This window comes from Octopus bimaculoides, chromosome 8, assembly GCF_046866305.1.
Source record: "Octopus bimaculoides isolate indiv1 chromosome 8, ASM4686630v1, whole genome shotgun sequence".
Classification (NCBI taxonomy): domain Eukaryota; kingdom Metazoa; phylum Mollusca; class Cephalopoda; order Octopoda; family Octopodidae; genus Octopus; species Octopus bimaculoides.
Window position 1 is genome coordinate 56,509,953 of NC_142935.1, and position 25,145 is coordinate 56,535,097.

Genomic DNA, 25,145 nt, shown 5'->3' on the forward strand with positions numbered 1-25,145 from the left:
CAAGAAATAGCCCTTCTTCTATACTACAAATGTTCTTAAATGGGGCTGTACAATATACTCTATGTATATGTGAACAGCCATGATAAGCATATATGTATATATACAGAGAGAGATAGACAGACAGGCCATATTACAAACAAAAACTGTGTCAATTGAAAAATGTGTTTTTTAAAGCTACATATAGTTTCATATGTGCTTTAGATTGTGAATGTAAACTTGTATGTTCTGTGCCATTGACTGCAGACATAAATAAAATATTAGATATTAAAGAATAAAATTGAAAAGACAGATAACATGGGTGCGCACATGTGCACTTGTGTGTGTGTGTGAAAATGTAGGTGATAAGTTTGATTGAAATTTTAGCCTACACTGTGTGAAAATACCAAAGTAATATCTAAATAGAACTAGTCATCTTACTTCTGCATTAAGTGAACAATTAAGACATTGAGTTTAACAAACTGATTTCATGTTGCTTAGCAGATAACAGTTTTGTTTAGGTGGAGGAAAAAAAGCTCCATTGTTTGTGATGTGGCAGATTTATATTTTATGTTTTTTATTATGAATCTGATGCCTGTTATATTTTGTTTTCTTAGAACATCTGAAAGAGAGACAGAAAAACATATTTAGTGGTTGTTGATGAGAGGGGGACGTGTAAAATTTCATGACTTAATCTAACGTTTATCTAGCCTTGTGGTGTTTCTGTTGAGACGGGGTTCTCATATTAAACTGCATGCCTTGTACTAATGCTTCATTTCATCTCTCTCTCTCTCTGTAACTTCCTGTCTATCTCTTGTGTCTTGCCTGCATCCTTAGTTTTGACTCCAGGTCTGCACTCGGGCTATGCTACCACGATGATCACCCCCAGTGGCACAGTTCTGCTCCAATCTGCCATCACCCCATCTTCTTCCGCTCATTTCACAACTGCCACCACATTAGAAGACAGATCACAACAGCCACCGCCACCGGCACCAACACAAGGCAAATACTATCGACAGTCAGCCCGTTACTCTGACCCTCTCTATGCTTCCATTCCAGAGGTTGCGGAGCCTCACTTGCCAGGTAGACTGATATATGCTTTCTATTGCTGTAATTCTTGTCATTCACAGAGTAACAGACAAGGTTCTTTCTTAATATTCCAATTCGCCATCAGAACCAATTCTGGTTTGCTTTACCCTATCTGTCAAGAAAGCTTCTGATTATTATAACTCTCTGAAACAGCTGCAGATGAAGACTTGCTTTGAAGGCCATCACTTTCCAGTAATATATAAACATTGTAAAGATTCTATTTTTACATAAAGCTTACCAAAAGTTTATTAAACCTGAAGCAAGATGCTGTTATGCTGCTAAACCAAATGGGTTTCTTTTCTTTTTGTTTTATTTTAAAATTTTTTATTTACATTTTGGAACTTCTTGTTGCAAGCTGATGTTTGGGTTAAACTTTCAAAAAATACAGTTTAGTCATGTTTATGGCTACTCACCAGCGTAAACTAATTTATCGTGTTTAGTTTTGGTTCCTGATAACTTTCTTTAAATTGGTCAATTATATTCTGCATGAGTATTCTCTGAGTGAAATCTTACTAAACTGCAGTATTTTCTGGACTGGCACCTTGGTTTTCTGCATGTTGTTTCTTTAACAAGAGTTGTTTTCTTTAACATTATTAATGATTTATTGCAATTTATTATAACGACAGCCAGAAAAAATGTCACCCATTGTAGTAACTACTTAGGGCCTGAACTCCTCACTACAATCTAAACAGTTGTTGCTACCCACTGTGGCAACTTTTAAACTGAGAAGACCACTAGCAAAATAATTACCATGATAATGTAATGAACTGAGATAACAATATCAAGAACATCTACCATCCTGAAATAATCATTGGGCAATATTCATAGTTCACCCTTTATTATTATTTGGGTAAAATCTTTTTAAGTGTTAGTTCCTTCCAGAGTCTGTGACTGGCTGGCAGAATTGTTAGTGTATTGGACAAAATGCTTAGTTGCATTTCTTCTGACTCTGAGTTCAAATCTTGCTGAGATCAGCATTGCCTTTTGTCCTTTAGGGTCAATAAAATAAAATATCAGTCAAGTTCTCAGTTTGATGTAATCAACTTGCCCCCTCCCCTCAAAATCACTGACTTTGTACCAAAATTATAAAGAATATTTATATTATAGAGCCCTTTTCTAAAGTAAGTAGGGCCTTATAATGGTCAAATTTAGGTTTTAAATCAACAAATCTATAAAAAGACCCTCTCTTTTAACATCACAAAATAAAATCTAACCTTTCTATAGATTCAATATGGTCTTATTATTAAAAAGGTTTTGAAGCAATAGGTTCAGGTGTATTCAGGTTATACATCTGGGAATGGAGCCAGACAATGTGTGGGTCTTTACCTAATCAGTTTGTTAACAATGGATAAGAACATTCCTGATTTGATCTTACTTTACTATGAAACACTGGAGTTTTAGAAGGTTCACTTAAGTTGAAACTTAGCCTTTTCTCTGTGATATCATGCTCCTCAAATAACAAGGGGAAGATGACAAACAGAAGGCAAGTCTGAATGTCTGCAATTATTTCACAATGATGGTTGTTATGAAATGGTACTTAGTTTACAGCTGCCTAATTCACCGCTATGATGTTGCCGTAGATCAAAGATATTTTGATATCTATTTTATAAAAATACAGAATACATTTTAATAAAGTTACTTTTTTTGAAAAATAAATGGGGTGCATGAACCAACTGTTTTAATGATTTTCACAGTGCAGGCTCAGCTTGTCTCTTTGAATTTATTTTTGTGTTTAACTTTGAAGTGATTTTGTTAGACTCAAATTCTGATGAAATAATTTTCGTTATTTCACAGTATTTTGCTTAATTTTAAGGTCTTCGATAATTGGACTATATATGTATATGGCTGAGTTGCATCATGAAATCGTACTTTTACACATACAAAATAACAAAGGGGCCAATATATGATTGCTCATCTTATTTGAAAGGGAGGCCAAATCTCCCTTAGATTATTCACCATCTTAAAAATAATGGGAGACATATTAGATAATGTAGTCATTGATACATTCTGAGAGAATAAAAAAAAAAATGTGGATTGGTTATGGTTAGAACATTTCTGTTTTCATCTTTTAAGGGTTTTTTTTTTTTTGCCACAGGTCTGCTTAGTTAAGGCAGATCTGGGGCTAAACAACACCAAAATAACAAATAAGATTAAAAGTTGAAGCCCAAAGGATGGTTTTTGTGAAATAACCTAACAGATGAGGTGCTGGGTATTTAGATCATAGGTTTATGAGTTCATATATGCTGTAGGTCTTTTAATTTTTCTCCTTGGGTAGAGTGTTTGATTAAACGTACGTTGGTTAATTTAACTTGTGAGGGAAAACATATTGAGATGGTATTGCAATAGACTGTTAGCCTATTCATGGAGGTCTTTATCTCCTATCTGTAAATGCTACAGAACTTGGTTTTAAGGTCTGACTTTGATATTCTCACTACTTCATGGCTGATAGAGTTATCATTTATACTGCTCTAATATTTCACTAAATATTATTTTTCATACTGAGTTATACTGTTTTTGCAGTATAATAGAATATTCAGTATATTGTATAATAAACAACATAGCATTACAGTACATTAATAAGTGCTTTACTGTAGTGTAACAATGGCTAGAATTAGGTCATATTATTCTGAAGGTTATTTTTCAAGTGGTTAAATTTAGATATCTTTTGTGGAAGTGATGTTGATATGACCAAAATGCCTTCTCTCCCACTCAGTGTTAAGCAATTAATTATACATATTAAGTGTCCATGGCTAAAACAAACAAAGTATGGCCAATATTGAGCCAGTCGCCACCTATTGACATTAACTTATACCAAGGAGTTTCCAAAATCCACCACTCTTCTGATATCATTTGATATTCTCGTAATTTCTTATGTCTGGCAACTTGGCCCGGCAACAAAGCTCAAAGTTTTAAAACCTTGTCTGGTATTTACTTCAACTCTCTTGAGAAATATCTAAATACATTTTAGTCTATATATATATATATATATATATATATATATATATATATATATATATATACATACATACATACATACATACATACATACATACATATGTACGTGTGTGTTTTTTTGTAATTTTAATATTTTCTAACAACTGAAAGATATTAAATTTTTCTTAGTATTTTTGACTTTGTTTTTATGGCTTTGTATTTTTTTCCCATTATTTTGTTTGCCTTAAATAAACTACATTATTTAGTAAACAACAATGTTCTATTTTAATGAAATTATTTGCTAAAAGTTTTCTTAGAATTTAAACTAATTTGTTTATTAACAACAATAATGGCTTTTGAAAATGTCTTAGAATCCATTATTTTTTTTTTTTCTAATAAAGGTTTCAAATGCATGCCGTTTTAAGATATTTGCTTTAAATTTTCTCTTGTGACATGCTGTTGTTGTTTCTGCAGCGGGCAGTCAACTGTCCAGTCCAACTGGTACATTGACCGGCGGTCAAAGTAATCAGTATAACACCTTCGTACAGCAGCAAAATTATCAAACATCCAGCAGTCATCAGCAGCAGTCAACCTTGTCACAGCCCAGCCAGATGGCTCCCCAGCCTGATCAACTCCACTTGCTTCAGCAGCAACAAAAACAACAACAGCTGCAACAACAACAACAGCTGCAACAACAACAACAGCAGCAGCAGTTACAGTATCAACAACAGCTGCAGCAGCAACAACAGCAACAGCTGCAGCAGCAACAACAACAACAGTTGCAGCAGCAGCAACAGTATCAACAACATATGCAACAACAGCAGCAGCATTATCAACAATACTCATCTACAATTGACGGTAGTGCGACTCTACCCCCAGGAAGTTCCCTCCATGTTGACACAAGCTCCAGATCTATGTCTGCCACTTTACCGCGCAGTCCTTCATCTGCTGGAAGGTAAGCAACTTCTTGTTCTTGGATATTCTGTGTTCTTTGTCCATTCTGTTGTTCTTTATAGCTTCTGATCAAACACGTGCCTAAGTGAAGCACAAGTTTCAAAATCAAAATTTTAAATCCAAAGTTTGAAGAAACTCTGGTTTATAAAAATCATTTAGACACATGGTGCAGGCGTGATTGTGTGGCTAAGAAGTTCATTTTGTTTGCAGTCATGTGATTTCAGGTTCAGCACCACTGCACAGCACCTTAGGCAAGTGTCTTCAAATACCTCCTGGCCAACCAATGCTATCTGAGTGAATTTGATGGGTGGAAACTTTATGGAAGCCTGTTGTGTGCGTGGGTGTTTTTATCTCTGTTTGTTCCCCTCCCACTACTTGACAACTGGTGTTAGTTTGTTTGCACCCTGTAACTTAGCAGTTTCAACAGTTGAGTCTGATAGAATAAGTATCAGATTTAAAAAAAATAAGCTCTGGGGTCAATTTGTTCAACAAAAACCCCTTCAAGGTGGTGCCCAAAGCATGGCTGCAGTCCAATGATTGAAACGGAGAGAAGATTTAAAAAAAGGCTTGCAAATATGAAGTATGCTATAGGGAGATGTGAGTTCAGTAGTTGACTACAAAAGCACTGGAGATATTTTTACACCTTAAGTATACATGTGCAAAAGTACCCTCAGTTTGATCTATGTTTAATTAAGGGAAAATTTCAGTTACTTCAGTGACTAATTTCATGTAGATATACATAAGTGTTAACAGTTAAACTGGTGGTTCAAGCTTAGTAGAGAGATTCATAATCACTGTACAGTAACAAGTATTAATACTTAACAATGCTGTACTTACTCCATGATCATTGTATGAATACACAACAAAGACCAATATATTGATTTGTAACAAAGGTAAGCCTACTTCATGAACTCCATACAGAGCAAGAAGAATGATATGGTAGTAGTTATACAGGATTCCATACAATACTTTTGTTGAGCCTGTACAGAATTCTCTTGAGATGGTTGTTGTTAAGTGTATGTAAACATTCAGACATCTGGCATTGATTCAGTTGCAGAAGATTACTCAGTATAGCACCTAACAAAATGCCGTGTGATATTTGCTAATGTCTTTTGTATTCTGAGTTCAAATATCACCCGGGTTAACTTGACTTTTTTTTTTCTCTTCTGGAAATAAGAATAGGGTTGTCTCTATGGTACAGAAGCTTCCTTCCCAACCATGTGGTCTTGGGTTCAGTCCCACTGAATAGCATTTTGGGCATTTTACTATATCTCCAGGCTGACCAAAGTCTTGTGAGTGGATTTGGTAGAGGGAGACTGAAAGAAGCCAGTTGTATGTATGTGTGTGTATATGTGCACCCCTTGTTTAGACATCATTTGATGGTTGTAAATGAGCATCACAGTCATATAAGCAAAGTTGTTCTTTTCCAGTCTTCATTGGAAAACATATCTGGCTTTGGTGAACATTACCTTTTTAGGAAATGTGAGGGTTGGTGTCAGGAAGGGCATCCAGTTGTAGACCATCTGTCTCAACAAATTCCACCTAACCAATGCAAGCATGGAAAAGTGGATGATAAATGATGGTGATGATGATGCTTTCTTAAAGTGTCTGTCAAATCCTGGGATGAGGAGTCAATCTAATTGGCTATACTCCTCCTTCCACAATGTATGGCCTTGTGCCAGTATGGGAAACCATGGTCTGTGAGGTAAACCGTAGCAGCACAAAGTTTAAGTTTGAAGAAGAAGAAATGAAAACTGAGGGTATTTTGTTATATGATAAGATTGACTTGATGAAATGTCATTAGAATGGTGTTGTTGTGTTTTGGTGTGTTGTTGTTATGAAGCTTCAGGTCAGCCTTGATTGAGTAGGCCTGTGGTCAAAAGCATTCCTGTTATGATCATTCTGTCTTTTTGTATATCTAGGACTATATTACGTTATCCAATGGGTCCTTTTTTTTAAAAAAAGTAGGATGTGATTTGAGGGAATTTGGCTACTATTTCTAGGAGGACAAGTGATTGTGTAGAGGTTCCTTTACCAATCAATTAGATTATCATTATCTATCAATTAGATTATCATTATGATTTGATACATTACTGATCACAAAGCCTTTTTCTTCTTCCCTTGACTGAGCCCTTCTCTTCTATTTGAGTTAGAATTCTTTCACTATATCATCTTTCCCATCATAGAGGTCTCTTCTGATCTCTTCAATACCACTTGACAACTGCAGATCCACTGGTTGTCTGTGAATCTTGGATACCAGTCTGTTGGTAGATCATTAAATTGTTTTTATGTTGTTAACATGTCCAAACGTTTGTGAAGAGGCTGAATATGCTACTGCAGCAAGTGAATGGTTGTTACATATCCATGATCCCAGAGGCATTTGGTTATGTGTAAGATGGTCAATGAATTGTGTTGTATTGAATAGACATAAACACCTGAGTTAATGCACTCAAGTGATAAATAGATAATTATTGTTGATGTTGTTGTTTTAATCCAGTAGGTCAGCTCTAAAAGAGGTGTCCTATGGTCAAAAGTAGTGTTAATAGTACCACAGGACTGGTTATAAATCCATATTATTGGTTGAGAATAATGGACAAGGATGATAATGATGAGATCATTGCTCTGATAAATTTTAATTGGGGAACGGAAATATTTACATTCCACCCAAACCATTTCTCTGGATTCTCTCTCGCACACGTACACTACATTTCTCTTTGATCTTCTGTTCTTTACCCTAAAGGGGTGAGTAGTGAGTGATGACTGTCACTAGAATAAATACTGGCCTAGTTTACTACTGTTACAGGTTCCTCTCAGTTTGGAAGGTTTATTTAGGTGGCAATTCAAGACCCTCCTCTACCCCTTGTGCACTTACTCAGTAACTTACACCACTAACAACACACAGCACCACCCAAAAATTGTAACTAGAGTTGAGTCAGTTACCAGGCTGTTATGATTACCTTAAGGGGAAAAAAAGTACACAGATAAACGTACATATTTTATACCTTGTATTTCAGTACATAATATACCTAATAATTTGCCCACACACACTAAGGACGGTGTTCTGACACGGCCCTGTTCTATGCTAGTATCTGACTGAAATAAATATTGGGATCGATGTGACTGACTAAAACCCTTGAAGGTGATGCCTTTCATTCAATGAAACCAATTAAAGTTTGTGTGTGTATGTGAGACAGAGATCCTCACGTGTGTTGTGCGTTCGCTTTCGCCCGTGTGTTTAGGCAGTTACATATTTATATTTATCTCTATCTGAAGGTATGCAGCCTCTCCTCTCTCGACTAAGTTATAAAAATAACACCTACACGGTGCAAATAATGATTTTTGTAAAAATTTACATACACATTTATTAATCTCCAGGATTGAGACGCCGTCTCACCTCTATCAACGCAAAAGAGCTAAGGCGATTGACTGAAAGATTTGTTGTTATGATGGCAGGGGCAGTGGAAGTGTAATGAAATTCAAATTACTATTGGTGGTGTTGGTGCTGGGACTGGCCCTTGTGATGCCAGGTATAATTACAACAGTATGTTTTACCAGCGCTGGCTCATTTAACTTATTCGATGGGGCGGGTAGTTCTGTTGAGTGATGGAAATAGAGATTAGGATTAGAAGTTAACATGCACAGGAGTAGCCAGAATGAGAAAGATAGCTCGACCGCCGGTTGCCCAACGATGGAGTGTGTGCGGCATCTTAACAAGCGCTACTGTATTTTTTTGTACCTACCCTCATATACAGGCCAAAGCAGGGATGGGTAGTAGACACGGGCCTACGGTTTTGAGGGATACCCTCTTAGAAGCAAAGGTAGAGAGATTATTTGGGAAAGAATTATCTTATTTACGAATCTTTATTTTTAATTATAAGTTCATCATATACGCTATACACACACACACACACACTTATATATAACATACTCGTAACCCACACGTAAATCATAAATATCTGACGCTAGTTAATAAAATAATCAATGAGGTATGTGAAACAGGGTTCTATATTTTGCATCTAATTCATGATTACCAACTTTCTCCAGGTCTGCTCACATGGAACTAGTTTTCCACGTATAATAACATCCTTCCTCTTCGTTTTATCTCATCTTTTTCCCATTCCTTTCATTTTCACTCCTCTTCCTCTCTTTCTCTTTCCTGCCATTCAAAGTTTTCTTTCATATATATATTCTTTTTACTTTCTTGATATAAACTTCCCATAAATGTAGATATCCTGCGAACTTCGTTTTTCTTCTTCTTCTTCCTTCTCTTCATTTCCCTCCTCCACAACTTTCCTCCCATTATTTCGTCTCCACACACGCACACACCCGCCTACATGATAGTAAAAGCAGCAAGTGTTTCAGGTTGTTTTTACAAACGGCCCAACACAGCCCTGCTCTTTTTTTTTTTTTTTCTTCGTTCTCGTTTCTCTCTGCTATACTCTTTCTCTTCCCCCCCCTCTCTCTCTCTCTCTCTCTCTCTTTCTCTCCTTCCTTTCTTCTTTCCTTCCTTCCTTCAGCCTCTTTTTTCTCTCTTTTCCCTTTCGCTTCTCATTTCTCACTTTTTCGTCTCTTGTTTCCTATTTCTCATTACTTCCTTCTTCACTTCTACCTTTCTCTCTCTCTCAGTTTTCCACTGCCCTCTTTCCTCACTTCGTATCTGTTTCTCTTTGCCTACCACTCTGTCCTTTTCCCTTTCTATCTCCTTCCCATCATTATAGTCTGCTCTCCCCACCCAGTTATCTAACTTGGACTCTACAGCCCCCCCCTCTCTCTGTTATGACTTCCTTAAAGTTCATGTAGCTACCGTCATCCAGCATCGACCTCGCTAATATTTCAGGTAAAACAAAAAGACAAAGAGGGGGAAAAAAAGGACAAAATAATATATCCCCTTCTTTTTTTATATATTTTTCTTTTCCTTTAAATGTTTGGGTTTCTTGCATGATGATGCTGATTGTGACGATGGTTGATGTTAAGGTGATGATAGTCGGAATTCGAGTAACTTGTTGAAAATATTTTGCATTCTCTTATGTGTATGTATGAATGTATGTATGTGTGTCTTGTGAATGAATAAAGGCGTGTAAAAAGGAAGCTTTAACGAAGTGGTAGCAGCATTGCTGTGAGGGAATGGGAAGAGTAGAGCGACAAGTGCCAGATCGAACTTTTCGTAACTTTTGACGTTTCTGTCTTCATCGTACAACCTTCATCAAGCCGATGGCGACCAGTTGTACACAGTGAGAAATATTCACATTTATAATCCTCTGTCTATTTATTTATCCGTTTACATGACTTATTTATCTACGAATATATATACACATTTACACATGTTTTTTATATTATTAATCGGCAGAGCTTATAGGACGAGAGTGCACTTGATAAGTGTTAACGCACGAAACTCTTGGACCCAAGTCACTCTAACTTCTAGCGATTATTTATTAAAACGTGTGATCATATATATATATGTGTGTGTGTGTGTATTTAACTATGTACCTATTCCCAACCTCTGTCTCGCTAACTAGATCTATATTGAATTTCTCTGCACACTTTGGTTTTATGTTCTGACGAAGCACCCCTCTGGCTTTTTCTTTCTTTTTTTTTTTTTTTGTAATGTTGGTGATGCAGTTTGAGGTGAATTTCCATACGGATTCTAGCAGGTCGAACAACCGCATCAAGAGTTTAGTTTCGAGTGCAGTGTGGTCACAAGCGCGAGACCTCTCTCGCCGTCGCAGTGGATTTGTTCAAACCTTGGGCCATAGATTGGTCTGACCGTTACGTCAACAACAGCTACGTTCTGTCCCTCCTCCTCCCCTCTCTCTCTCCGCACATATCCATATACCCTACTGATTAATTACTTTTCTTTTTCATCTATATAGTTTTCTTCACCCATTTATCTCTTTCTCCATCAGTTTATATATATATATATATATATATATATAAACTGATGGGGGCTAGTTTCGTTCGTTATTTTTCTTCTTGTTTTGCCTATGTGAGTTGCGGGTAACTGCTATCTGTTGGAGTTTCAGCATTTTTAGCTGCTATTTCTGAACTTCGGTATGTGGTGAAGCAACCTGTTGCTGATCCCTTAATTTTGTTTATAAATGTATAAGAACTTTTAAATAAGTTCCACACCGATAATGGTGCTTACATACCGAAGGGCTTGGTAAAAATTATTAATTATTAATTTATTAATAAATTGATAATCCTTTACCCTTTTAATTATATATATATATATATATATATATATATATATATATATATATATATATATATATATATATATATATACAACCGTTTGCCCATCCTCTTAGCACTAAATATTTTGTTTACATTTCTTTGCTCTGACCAGTTTTCAATGTTTTTAGTTAGATATCCCTACACAATTATCCTGATGCATTTTCGTAAGTATGAATGCGCGTATACAGCACACACGCACACAAGCATGCGTTTAATCTGCCACAACAGATACATTGTCAGCATGGAATATTGGACATTAAGACATTGTTGGTAGTGGTGGTAGTGATAATGATTACGATGATAAGGAGGATTAACTTATATATATATATATATATACACATAATACTTCGTCTGCTGTGACGAACACATGCTGTCTGTGCAAGCCTCTCTGCAGTCGCATAGCAGCTACAGCACTTTAGAATTGTATACTTATAAAAAAAAAAAAGAAAGAAAATGCCAATACACATTGAATAATGCGGTTTGGGATTTACTATTTGAACGATGGGTAGGTGGAGCGAAATAGCTACGGCTGACATGCCTTTGGGCATAGGCCTGCTTGATCAGGGTTGACATGGAGTTAAGCAACAATTGCAACACAGGTGATAGTCGTCTGCTGTGATTCATATGCTCGCACAGACACACAAATATACACACGCACTCACACCCTTCAGCTCGCTTAGATTGTGAAAAACCAAGAGCCTGCCTCCTCCTCCCCTCACTGCTCCTTCGGCAGGTGATGGTGTAACGTATTTGCTATATATATATATATACTGTCCTAAACACAGAGCTTTATAAATTCTGGATGGCTAATCTCATTAGTAAGAAAAACTTTTATTACTTCATGGACGATGGCATGTATTTCGTGTGCGTGTTTGTGTATATATTTATGTTAGTACGTGTATTATTGATAATTATATACATATATACATATCTCTATATGTGAATATGGATATATGTGTGGATGTATGTATGCATATGTGTCAGTGTTTATACGTGTATATGTGTGTGTGCGTGCATGATTGTGTATGTTTACGTATGAACGATGTATAGATATAAATATTTGTGTTAGTAACTGAAGGTTCGTGCTGCTTATAACTCCAGATATTTCACTCAGATTTGTATACATATATATAAACCTAGAACTCTATTCATGTGTTTGTCCATCTATACAGATATTTCTTGGATTTTAATGAATGTATTTATTTGTACATATATTTATTTCGCTTTGTTCTTTTTATACATACATACCCTCATGTTTGATTGTATGCAAAAGCTTGCGTTGGTATGCAAAAGGCTATATGTCTGTATACAAAAGCCTATGTGTTCGTGAGCAAATGTGATGTGGTGTAGGTCACATTTGTACAGTTATCTGTCTATCTCAATGTTTATATGTGTGCACACAAGCAAACAAGGAAGTTAAACTACTTGCATGTGATACCATGTTTTCTGTGTCATGAAGTCCTTCCTAAAAATAGCAGCCCTGTTGGTCGCTTAAATTGTCTACTGTGTCATTTTTTCACCCTCCTACCTTCCGTTCTCTTTCCAGCAGCCATGGAGATGGGTTGTAGGCACTTAGTCTCTTACCCTACTCTAGCAGGGTTTAAGTGTTAAGCAAACAAAAAATACATCTGCCTCCTTATAAATTTGAAGTTATTATTTTGGTGAGGAAACAACTGATAAGGGTATTCCCACTGGATTGCCTGAGCACTGTCTGTATTCTTAGTTCCAGTCTACCCTGGTTGACTGTAATATAATATATTGTAATATAATGTAATATAATATTGCTCTAGTTTTCAAGCACTTTGGCCCAAACAAAATTTTATAATGAACTTTTAAATAGTCATGATTGATTTTTTGCGGGTGGGTTAAAATTAATTGCCTCATCCAGAAACACACACGGCCTAGATCTTTCCTCCTGAGGTGGGGACCATGACCAACAACTAGTACTCTTTTTCCTTCAGAAGTAAATGTTTAGTCTGCTGCTACTATTTCTCACTATTTCACATTTCCCATTTATATATACACATAGATAGATAGGATAAATAGATAGATAAATAGATAGATAGATAGATAGATGCACACTCACACACACATGTGTGTGTGCATATATACAAACACACCAAATTGTCATAGTTAAACATATGGTATTTATTTTATGGGTGATGCTCACATTTACTTTATAATCATCAGCACATACTGTTTCAGTACCTACCAATGGTACATCACACAACTAAGCAAAATATTATTATTGCAGATGTTAAATAACGGTGTATCTTTACCATATCACGTTTAATGCTTCAGTATGGTTCTAGTCCAAATCATACCCTGAGGTATAGTCCTTACCTTTTTACTTTCCTTAGTTGATATATATTTATAAAAGATGTGTATATGTATATATATATATATATATATATATATATATATATATACAAAAGAGACTCAATAACATTTGTTAGATTATATTTCTGCTATACCACCTCTTATACACTAGAAAAATAATCTGATGACTAACTTGCCAAAAAAAGCTATTTTTTTTCTATTCTAGCAAAAAAAAAAAGAAAAGATTTTTATTTATTTCAAAACACAATTTTAACCTTTTCTTTTTTTTTGTTATTGTAATCTGTTTGACAATGGAAGTTTGCTGAGATTTCGTGTTCATTTCTTTGCACCTATTCTTTGTTACTCTTGCCTGGAGCTGAAAGAAGGGGTGTGCGTCAGGTATGAACCAGTGTCATTGTGTTACAAGTAACTTGTTAAACAATGAAACTCTTAGTGGTGGTAATGCCGGTGTGGTTGATGTATGTTATTCTTAGTCTAGACTTTCTTTTGTATTACTTTTATAGTTGCCTATATATATATATATATATATATATATACACGTATGTACATACTTACACATTCACACACATACAAACACACACATATCCTTCTCCCATCATTTATCTGATCTTAACTCTCTATATCTTTCTCTATACTATTTCCACTCAGTCTAAATATCCTATACAATCCCAGTAAATGCAAACTGTTGATCTGGGAACACATATATAACTACATACAGACATACACACACCTTCCTTACCCATTTCCACTGTATGCCTTCACATATTCTCATAAAGCAAACTTAAATACCTAATGGGAAACACCAAACCAGCCTAAAACCATCAGATAAACCCTCAGTCTCAAAAAGAAGGTTAAAAAAAACGTAGCTATTTATTAAGAAGGTCATTATGTGATGTTCTCTTGTCATCCCATCCTTTTTCTGATTATTTTTGCTTTTTACTCTTCCACCAATCTATCACCCATGACTTGTTTCATTTTGCTGATTTCTATCTTTCATCTGAAATATGTTGACAATGTAAAGGTGTTTGCTCGAGTTTGAAACCCAACCTCCCATGAAACTTCTCAATGCATTACACCATAACATAAGCCACACCGTACTTCAAATACAATCAGACTACCTTATTACTACTTTACTACTACTACTATTCAAACATCTTCACAATACTGACTCTACCATGCTACAACACCCACAGCATACATTGTCTATTATACTGTACCCTATACAACATAGTTGAACTGCTATACTATACCTCATCCAACCTACCCATACAATACAGCATACTCAAAGTTTTATACTGTACCATACAGGGCATACCTAGACTATTTTACTGTACACAATATAGCTGGACTGCTATACTATATCCTATACAATATACCCAAACTGCTAAACTATCTTATACAATATACCTATTCTATAGTCTACACAGCATACCCAAATTATTATGAAATAAAAAATGAATGGATTCTCAGATTAATTTCAATGATGAGGGTTTTTTTTTAGTTGATCAAACGAATTGCCTATTCATTGTTTCAGAATAAAAGTGGTTGAGTATACCAAACATACTTGTATCATTAACCCTTTAGCATTTAGATTACCTTGTCAAATGTAATGCTTGATCATTCATATTATTTTGGGTTCAAATTCCACCAAGCGTGACTTTGCCTTTCATCCTTTTGTGGTCACTAAATTAAGTAAGTACCAGTCAAGTACTGCAGTTGATGTAATTAGCTAGCCCCTCCCTCTCGAATTTCACACCCTGTGCATTTAAACCCAGAACCTACAGAGCCAGAAACTGACAATTATTTTTAATTAACCATGCATTAACTTGTAGCTTTGAGATTTTGATGATGTGATTGCTTATTTTTAGAATGTCATTGTAGGGTAGGTATGAGAGGATGAATCTGACCAGGTAGAATATTTGAGCTGGACATGGACAGTTTAAATGTTAAAAAGAGTTCGTGTAATCTCCAGGAGGATCAGCATGACGGTGGGAGGTGGTGCAAAGCTAGCTCTTTGAATTACTGATGCAGTCAGTTAGGTAAGCCTTAGACAAATAAATCAACCCCAGTACTTATTTTTGAGATTGGTATTTGCTGAACCACTATATTATGAGGACATAAACAAACCAACATGGGTTGTCAAGTGGTGGTGAGATTTGATCACAAACTCAAAGCTGGACATACACACATGTATAAATGTATGCGATATAATTATATACATACACACACGATGAACTTTCACACAGTTTCTGTTTATCAAATTCACTCACAAGCCACTGGTCAGTCCTGAAGTTGTAGTAGAGGACACTTGCCTTAGGTACTATGCAATGGGACTGAACCCAAAGCCATATGGTTGCAAATTGAGCTTCTACACCACACAGTCCTGCCTTCACCTATTATTATTATTGTTGGTGGTGAGCTGGCTGAACCATTCATTTGTCTTAACGTTCTGAGTTCAAATTCTGCTAAGGTTGACTTTGCTTTTCATCTTTTTAGGGTCAATAAATTAATTATCAGTCAAATTCTGGGGTCAGTGTAATTGACTATCCCCCTCCCCACAAATTCCAGGATCTGTGCCTATAGTAGAAAGATTATTATTATTATTATTATTATTATTATTATTATTATTATTATTATTATTATTATTATTATTATTATTATTAAGGCAGCAAGTATGCCAGGCAAAATGCTTAGTGATATTTTGTCTGTCTTTATATTCTTAGTTCAAATTCCGCCATGGTTGACTTTGCCTTTTATCCTTTCAGGGTCGATAAATTAAATACCAGTGAAACACTGGGGTCGATGTGATCAATTGTCCTCCTCCCATAAAATCCAGGCTTTGTGCCTATAGTAGAAAGGATTATTATTATTATTATTGTTATAGAATGACAGTTAAAATAACTTGGGTGAATTGTGCAATAGTTTTCTTCTACTCCATCTTCCGTTACATCAAATATATAATTTGATTAATGATGATAGAAGCAGAAGACCGAACTGTTTAAAACTTTGTCATTTCCTTATCGTTCCCCCATCCCTTGTTCATTCTACAAGAAAGAATGAGAAATATGTCCTGAGGAAAACCAAATTAAGGCCACTATATTGTCCACTGTTCTCCTTATTTTTTTTTATTTTTTCATCCTGAGAAGTCTATTTATGGCTCACTGACATTTAACTTGATTTACTTCAAACATACACATGCACGCACGCATACATAAGCACACACACACACACACACACAAACTTTCTTTTTCTCCCTCTCTTTCTCTGTCTTGTTACTGCCTTCCTCTCTCTTTCTCTTTCTCTTCCCCAGCATTTCTTCACTCTGAAGTTTAGTATGCCATGTTGTGATGGGTATAACTGTATACAGGGTTGCTTTTAGTGTCTAAACAGAACTCTGAATTATGTTATGTATGCGCTTGTGTGTGTGTGTGCATTAATATATGTATCTTAGTATGAGCATCTGCATGATTTTGTGATTTTCTGTAAATGACAACAGATGTGTGTACATATGTTGACATACAGACATTTTTATGCCTGCATATATATATATATATATATAAATATATATATAAGATATATATAGGGTAAAATTCAGAATCCAGAGCTGGAATGTAATAGATATATATATTTGTATAATATGTGTATTCATATATATATATATATATATATATTATACACACACACACACACACACACACACACACACACACACACACACACACACACACACACACACACACACACACACACACACACACACATATATATATATATATATATATATATATATATATATATATATATATATATATATACACACACACATACATACACATGCTCTCTCATGTACACATAATGTGAATATGTTCAGTATGTCAGCATGGTCTCTGATGAATGTCTCTGGGTAATCCAGCTAACTACTGTTTATTTTACTCTTGACATCTGTTATCTCCAAACATAGCACAAGATACAGGAGACCCCATACAACCAGCAAATAAAAGCTATGTAGACAAGATGGGGGATGGAGGTAGCAACCACTACCATCATCATCATCATCATCATCATCATCATCATCAAGGACACTGTCATCAAAGCAATAAATTTGTCACAGTCATCATTTTCCACCCCCACTTTCTTTCATCTGTACGAACATATTAGCCTTGTCTAATAGCTTTAATGATTCACAGAAGATACATTTTTGAGAATAGTAAATGAGGTCTTTTGGTTGTTAAGTCCCAAGTCTGTCCCTATTGAAGTTCTGTGATCAAAGACATTCTCATTGTGACCATGCCCTGTCCAATGTCTCTTTTCAAAAAGAAACATATCAAACAATTATGTAGATCAGGAATGGGCAACCATTTTTGAGAAATTGACCATGTGAAATATAGTTCATCACTCCTGAAAAAAAAACTGGAAGTAATATTTGAAAGCAATATTTTGCTTGGTGTACCATTCTGAAAGTCCTGTGGATTGTGGCTCTCTATGAATGAAGTAAATCTTTCTTCATTGGCTCGGTGTATAGCAGCAAATCAGATTGCATTCATAAACCATTTCAGTTACAAATGCTTTTCAACCCATTAGCATTTAAACCGGTCATATCCAGCCCAAATATTCTGTTTCATGTCCAAACTGGCCAGATCTGGCATCTCACACCTACCCTATGATATCATTCTTAAAATATAAAACCATACCATTGTAATCTTGAAGCTTTGAGATAATGCATAACTAAGTGAAAATTATGTGAATGAATAAGCATTGCATTTGACAGATTATTCTGTCAATTGCAATTCTGAATACTAAAAGGTTGAGAATGAAAGATTGTCCATAATTTAGTAATTCTTGTCCATTACCCTCTTGTCTTTCTACACTGTACACGAAAAATCTAAAGTGTCATGCTTATGTAAGAAAACATTGAGTTGGATAGTATTTACCAGCCTAAACTGGTTTGAATGCTTTTACAGTAATCTAAAAGTTCAATACCCAACTAAGAAATGACGATATTGGAATGTTTACACTATATACTACCTCGACTCGTATACTGAAGAATGCAGTAATTTGATGGAATGTTAACTGTTATTTTTAGCCAGTCAAATAACAGTATAGAGGCTCCCTTGTTGCTTGCATTATCCTATATAAAAGAGAGTTTGTGTGTGTGTGTGTGCATATGTTCCTTGTGGATTTTGACATATGAGGTATCAAAAGATTCAGTAATAGTTCGGCTACCAAATAAACTTTATTTTTATTTGTAGTACAAAAATTTAACATTATAATCTTTCTCTAAGTCAACTATCATAAACTAATTTTATGTCACCACTACCACCACGATGATGTCACATTTTCTACATGAGTGTGTATGTGTCTGTCAGTGTATGTATGTTTGTTTGTGCATTTCTTACGTATACTAGACTGATGACTGACAAGTATATGTGTATGTGTCTGTCAGTATACATGCATTTTAGTGACGACTAACACACACACACACACACATCTAAAGACAGACAAACACACAGAGGGACAGAGATAGGCCTGAGGTGTGCGTGAATGTCTATGTGTGTCTGTCTTAGTATATGTATGTGACTGTATCACCCAACAGTGAAATGCGCCGATCTTGAAAGTGTTTAGTTTAGTTGCGGCCTGGACATTGAACAAACAACAGCGTTCACTTTGAAGTACCACTGTTTGGATTTTCCTTTTCATCGTGGAGACTTGCAGTTTAGACAGCATTAACGATTATCACTACTTATGTGCTGAAATATTATTCTGGTTTTTATGACCAGCATGAAGATTTGGCTGATTTGACAGCACTCACAACACTTGAGTTTCTTAAGGTTGGTAATGGGATATTATCATTCAACTCAGGGCTTCAGCTACATGAATTACATGTGGTCCGATGATACTTTCTCTTAGCGATCTTATGGATAAAGTATTTCTTAATTTATCTGTTAATTACACTGATGTAAACTGACTATGTGAAAGAGCTATACTAGCTCCAACTAATGAAATGGTTGATAAACTCAATCATGAACTTCTTCAAAAGTTAGCAGATACATCAGAAATGAATTTTCGATTAATTGACAACAGTTGATCAATATCAGGTTGTTCAATACCCTGTTGAATTTCTGAACACACTTAAACCCACTGGGATGCCACTGCATAACTTGACAATAAAGCTGGTTGCCCCCATTATGTTGCTTAGGAATCTTGACCCATCTCACCTGTGTAATGGAACTCGTTTAATTGTTATTTCCATGAAGCCCCATGTCCTTACTGGCAACAATCATAATAGGTAGTCACAAAGGAGAAAATGTCTTTATTGCAAAAATTCCTCTCATGCCTACAAATGTTCCATTTGAATTTAAGGCGCTTCAGTTTCCAGTCAAACTAAGTTTGAGGGTCAATCCCTCAAGGTAATTGCACTTGATCTCTCTGCTACATGCTTCTCCCACAGCCAATTCTATGTTTGTTCACAAGTTGGAAGCAGCAGCAACTTATTGATTTTGACACCAACAAAAAATTTACACAGTAAATATTGTTTGACCTGAGGTGCTTCAACATTGACAGATTTTCAGTTCAAAATTCTATTAACATTACAGTTTGGATATTTTGAAATAATTTTGAGGATATAACCCGGGCAATGCTGGGTCATTCAGCTAGTATATAATGTGTGTGGTTTAGTCGTTAGAACATTCAGCTCCTGATTGCAAGGTTGTGAGTTCAGTTCCTAGCGATGCGTTGTGTAGCTTGAAATTATGTATTTCCTCTCATTTATACTCTTTCCAGTCATCATCACCTTCATTTTACATCACTTTTCCATTCTAGCATAGGCTGTGATATCTATAAATGTATGTATGTGTAAATTATATAAACACATATTGCTTTACAGCTGTAGGACATCACTGTTTGAGATATATATATATATATATATATATATATTCGCCATGATAGATCGCTAGCCAATACACATTCTTTTTTCTCTCTCCTTGTTTCTTTCTGTGGAAGAGTGTAGGCTCGAAACGTTAAAGACTTTCTCACTTCCCGAGCGTTAGTCTACACCACCTGTCTTTGTCTTTTGTTTTGTTTTTTTTTGTGAATTCTCCCCACTATATATATATATATATATATATATATATATATATATCTTTTCTTTTACTTGTTTCAGTCATTGAACTGCAAACTATGTTGGGGCACTGCCTTGAGGGGTTTAGTCAAACAAATCGCCCCAATACTTGTTTATTTTTTAAAGTCTGGTTCTTATTCTATCGGTATTTTTCACCAAACTACTAAGTTACAGAGATATAAACAAACTAACTCTGGTTGTCAAGTGGTGAGGAGGTGACAAACAGAAGGTCGCACACACACACACACACACACACACACACACACACACACACAGTGAGCTTTTACGCAGTTTCTGTCTACCAGATTCACTCATAAAGCATGGGTCTATAGCAGAAAATACTTGCTCAATGTGTTGCACAGTGGGACTGAACCTGAAACGACTTGACAGCAAAGCAAGCTTCTTCTTAACCAGGCCATCCCTGTGTACCATATTTATTTATTTATTGAAATTATTTGTACTAAAAGGTTGATTGTTATTGTTTAGCCCGAAGTCGTCTCTGCCACAGTTGACCTATGATAAAAGACACATTCCAGCTATGACAGTTTGGTATTTTTAGTTATAAATATTGGTTTCAAATTTTGGTACATGGCCAGCAATTTCAGCGGAAACAATAAGTCAGTTACAACAACCCCAATTCTCAGCTGGTACTTATTTTATCAACCCTCAAAGGATGAAAGGCAAAGTTGACCTTAGTGGTATCTGAACTCAGAACACATTGAAGGAAGAAATGCTACTAAGCATTTTTCCCAGCACTAACAATCCTGCCAGCGCACTGCTCTATATAGATATTAGATTACATAAGACTAGATTACACAGTGTGCCTCTTCTTTTTATGATAGCAAGATATGAGTTAAAGGGGATTTTGTTGCTGTTTCTAGCAGGGCATGCAGCTCTGTAGTGACTTCCTGTTGCCTTGCTAAAAGGTTAGTTGTACATGAGAGTGGATCATTAATAGGTTACATGCACTTGACTGTGGGTTGTTATATTTATAGGTTACGCATATTGAGTCTGTATCATTAATTAATTACATATGTAATTAGTTCAGTGGAGTTTGGGCATTTGTTTTCAACTTTTTTCTTCTTTTTGGTGGTATATGGATTTTTTTTTCTATTTTAAGTTAGCAATTATTTTTCCCCCATTTTTTTTAAAATTGCCTTTACATAATTTTATTATTATTTTTATTTCAAAATATTAGTTTGTTTGTCCCATTCTCATATCTTGTCTCTTTTTATCTGTTTCTCTGTCAACATTTTTCTCTTTCATCCTTTTTTCCTTCCTCACTAATTTTCTTCATTCATTTGAATTGTCTGCATCAATCTGTATTGAAATAACTGCAAATCAAGGAGAGAACCTCTATATAGATCAGGCCTGGCCAACTCGAATTACATTGCGGGCCACTTTAATCTGAGAAAGTTTTACGAGGGCCGCTTGTATACTTTATGCACTATTAGTCAAATAATCAAATTACAGAATCAAGAACCTTTCATACTTTTCGTTTGTTTAAAATTATAAAATTGTAGGCTATTATTTTATTGCCACTTATAAATTTTAAATTCATTTTGAAACAAATGTTTTACACAAACAATTTTATTAAACACAATACTTCTAGAAAGTATTGAGCAGGCTGCAAGATAAAAGTCTGTGGGCCGCATGCAGCCCACAGGCCTCAGGTTGGCCAGCCCTGATATGGGTGCTTGACTTGCTAAAATAACAGCCAAATCTCCCCTTCAATCACATTTTATTGACTTAAAAATGAGAAAATATGCTGAATAATACTAGAAAAAAAAAAAGAGGTAGGATGATCATGTCTAAGATGTCACCATCATCATTTATTGTCTGTTTTTCCATACTGGCATGGGTTGGACTTTTTGACAGGAGCTGGCAACCCAGAGAGCTGCATCAGACTTCAGTTCTCTGTTTTGGCATAGTTTCAACAGCTAGATGTCCTTCATAACACCAACTACTTTACAGAGTGTACTCGATCCTTTTCATGTGGCACCAACACAAATGTCTTTGAGGAAAGTTTGGCTGTTATTTTTAGCAAGTCTAGTGTATGTAAAGAGTCTCATATTGGAGTGTTCAGATTCCATGATGCTAAACTGTTCTGTTTCTCTTTTTGTATTACAGTCCCCCTTCACCAGGTAGTCTGAACATACTGCGACAGCAGCTGAGTGCACAACATATGGGCAGTAGCGCTATAAGTCCTGGCCCTCTGTCGATGGGTGGACAGAGTTCACCTAGTGTCTATTTTGGACTGTCTCGTAGAGGGAGCATGTCTTCACTAGCAGGTCAGTATCAGTTGTTTCTTTGTGTGTATAAGCTTGTTTATTTGTTGGCATGCTGTATATATATAATCATAATAATCATGACATGGCTGTATGGTAAGAAGCTTGCTTCGCAACGACTTGGTTCTGAGTTCAGTCTCACTGTGTGGCACTTAGGCAAGTATCTTCTATGATAGCCTCTGGCCAATCAAAACCTTGTGAGTGGATTTGGAAGATAGAAACTGAAAGAAGCCCATTGTATGTGAATACACAGAGAAGATGCTGCCAAGCTCACTTGCTATAATTATATCAAAATGGCAGGTAATCCGCTTCCACTTCCCTAAGATGTTTACCTAATTAAATTGTTTATCTTTGGAAAGTCTAACAAGGAAGCTTAGTAATTAATGAATTTAGGCTTTGAAGATAAGGAAAAGAATCTGAACTTAGAGAGAAATTCCTGTGGGAGCTGAAAGATGTTCTCAGTGTATTTCTGACCCTTTTTTAAAATTTATTTATTTTATGAAAGTGGAAAGACAAAGTTTGAAGCTGACTGCACCAAGTTCTATGGCAAGAATGTAAATGGACAGTACTAAATTTCAAGGGCAAGGATCAGTTGATTACACTGACATCCCACCCCTTACCCACTCTCAGTGCTGAACTGGAACTTATTCTATCAACCTTGAAAGGACAAAAGGCAAAGCTGGCCTTGATGGGATTAGATCTCAGAAGAACTGGAAGAAATGCTACTGAGCATTTTGTCCAGCATGCTAATAATTCAGCCAGCACGCTACTTTATAGTATTAAATATTTGGTATTGCAAGATAGTTTGTCCTGCATTTTACCATCTCTGCTAGCCACATCCTAACTTAATGTTAATAATTTCTTTATCATAACTACAATGTTTCGTTGTTTTGTAATCATGCTTAATAGATGATCAGTTTTTGTGAAAAACCACTCTATTCCAATGATGAAGGTGCTTAGAAAAAAATTATTTTTCCTTATGTTGATAACCACTTTGTCTATCCACCATACTACCTCATGCAATCACGTTAATGTGTTAACTTTGTTGAGGCCTTATGAACACAAAGATACCATTGTTCAAACTTAATTATTTTTACACCCTTTCCCCCTTTCCGGCAACCAAAAGTTCACAGATACGAATTGTTTTGTATACCGCCTTCATTCCAACAACCTTCACTGATTTTACTGTTAAAAGAACAACTACTGTCATTATTCAATACCAGGAAGAACTTCCCTCTGTTTTTACTGGATCTGTTTTTATCTTTTTTCTTGGCAGGGTGGGCATACCAGGAATCTAAATTAAAAATTAATTCATCCTTTTATACCTACCTAGCAGAGTCTGTCAAATAAGTATTTTTTATATCTTAGCTTGCCTCAATTAGAGTATTAGATTTTGCTGATAGAATATTCTTAGCTGTACAATCTGTTAATTCATTCCAGATTCTTTTTTATCTGTAGTTAGGCCTCATAGAATGTAAACAGTGTATACTCTACCAAATATGAAAAACTTGTGAATGAAGGACGAATGAGAAACAGTAAAGAGAGATAATGTCTTTGACCAGGTGAAAGAAGGTGGTGTTTAACTAAACTGAGAAAGGGATGAAATGCTAAGTAAAGATACGGTGATATCATTTTGATACATGTCTATAGCCAGATTTTTCTATTCATCTATGATCAAATATAGATTTATTCATTGGCAGCCAGTGGACATTTCGCTCATATTCTTATGACTACACATCATGATAAATGCACCCTGTTAGGGTAAAGACTCCCTCCAGTCACGAATGACTATGGGATTGCACCTAAAAATTTCCCCTCTTAGGCACAAGTCTGGGCAAGGTTGTTTATGAAAGACCAGCAGTCGCCCATGCATACCAGCCTCCCTTCTCCACACCACTGATGTGGTTCAAGTGAAAGGCAAAGGTCGATACAGCTTGGCACCAGTGATGTAATAACTCATTTCTACAGCTGAATGAAGTGGAGCAACGTGAAATAAAGTGTCTTTGCTCAAAAACACAACACACAGCCCAGTCCAGGAGTCAAACTCACAACCCCACAGTTGTAAGCCCAGTGTTCTAACCACTGAGCCATGCACCCAGTTAACCTCACCATATATTAGTTGTAATCTGTGCAATCTATACCAGTGATATATATATATATATATATATATATATATATATATATATATATATATATACACAAGAATAAGGGCAGAG

General features: G+C 35.6%; 1 protein-coding gene across 12 annotated transcripts in view; it reads left to right on the forward strand.

Moving 5' to 3' along the window:
• LOC149134415 (uncharacterized) overlaps positions 1-25,145 on the forward strand; it is a 79,949-nt gene that overhangs the window by 41,266 nt on the left and 13,538 nt on the right. For 7 of the 12 annotated variants that reach the window (XM_089356510.1, XM_089356511.1, XM_089356512.1 and 4 more), the window contains 2 exons: positions 4,474-4,954; positions 22,772-22,932. In XM_089356510.1, coding sequence (XP_089212636.1) covers positions 4,474-4,954; positions 22,772-22,932 — 642 coding nt within the window. Of the gene's footprint in view, positions 1-813; positions 1,060-4,473; positions 4,955-22,771; positions 22,933-25,145 lie in introns of all 12 variants that reach the window. The other 5 variants (XM_089356508.1, XM_089356509.1, XM_089356513.1 and 2 more) reach the window with 1 other exon arrangement.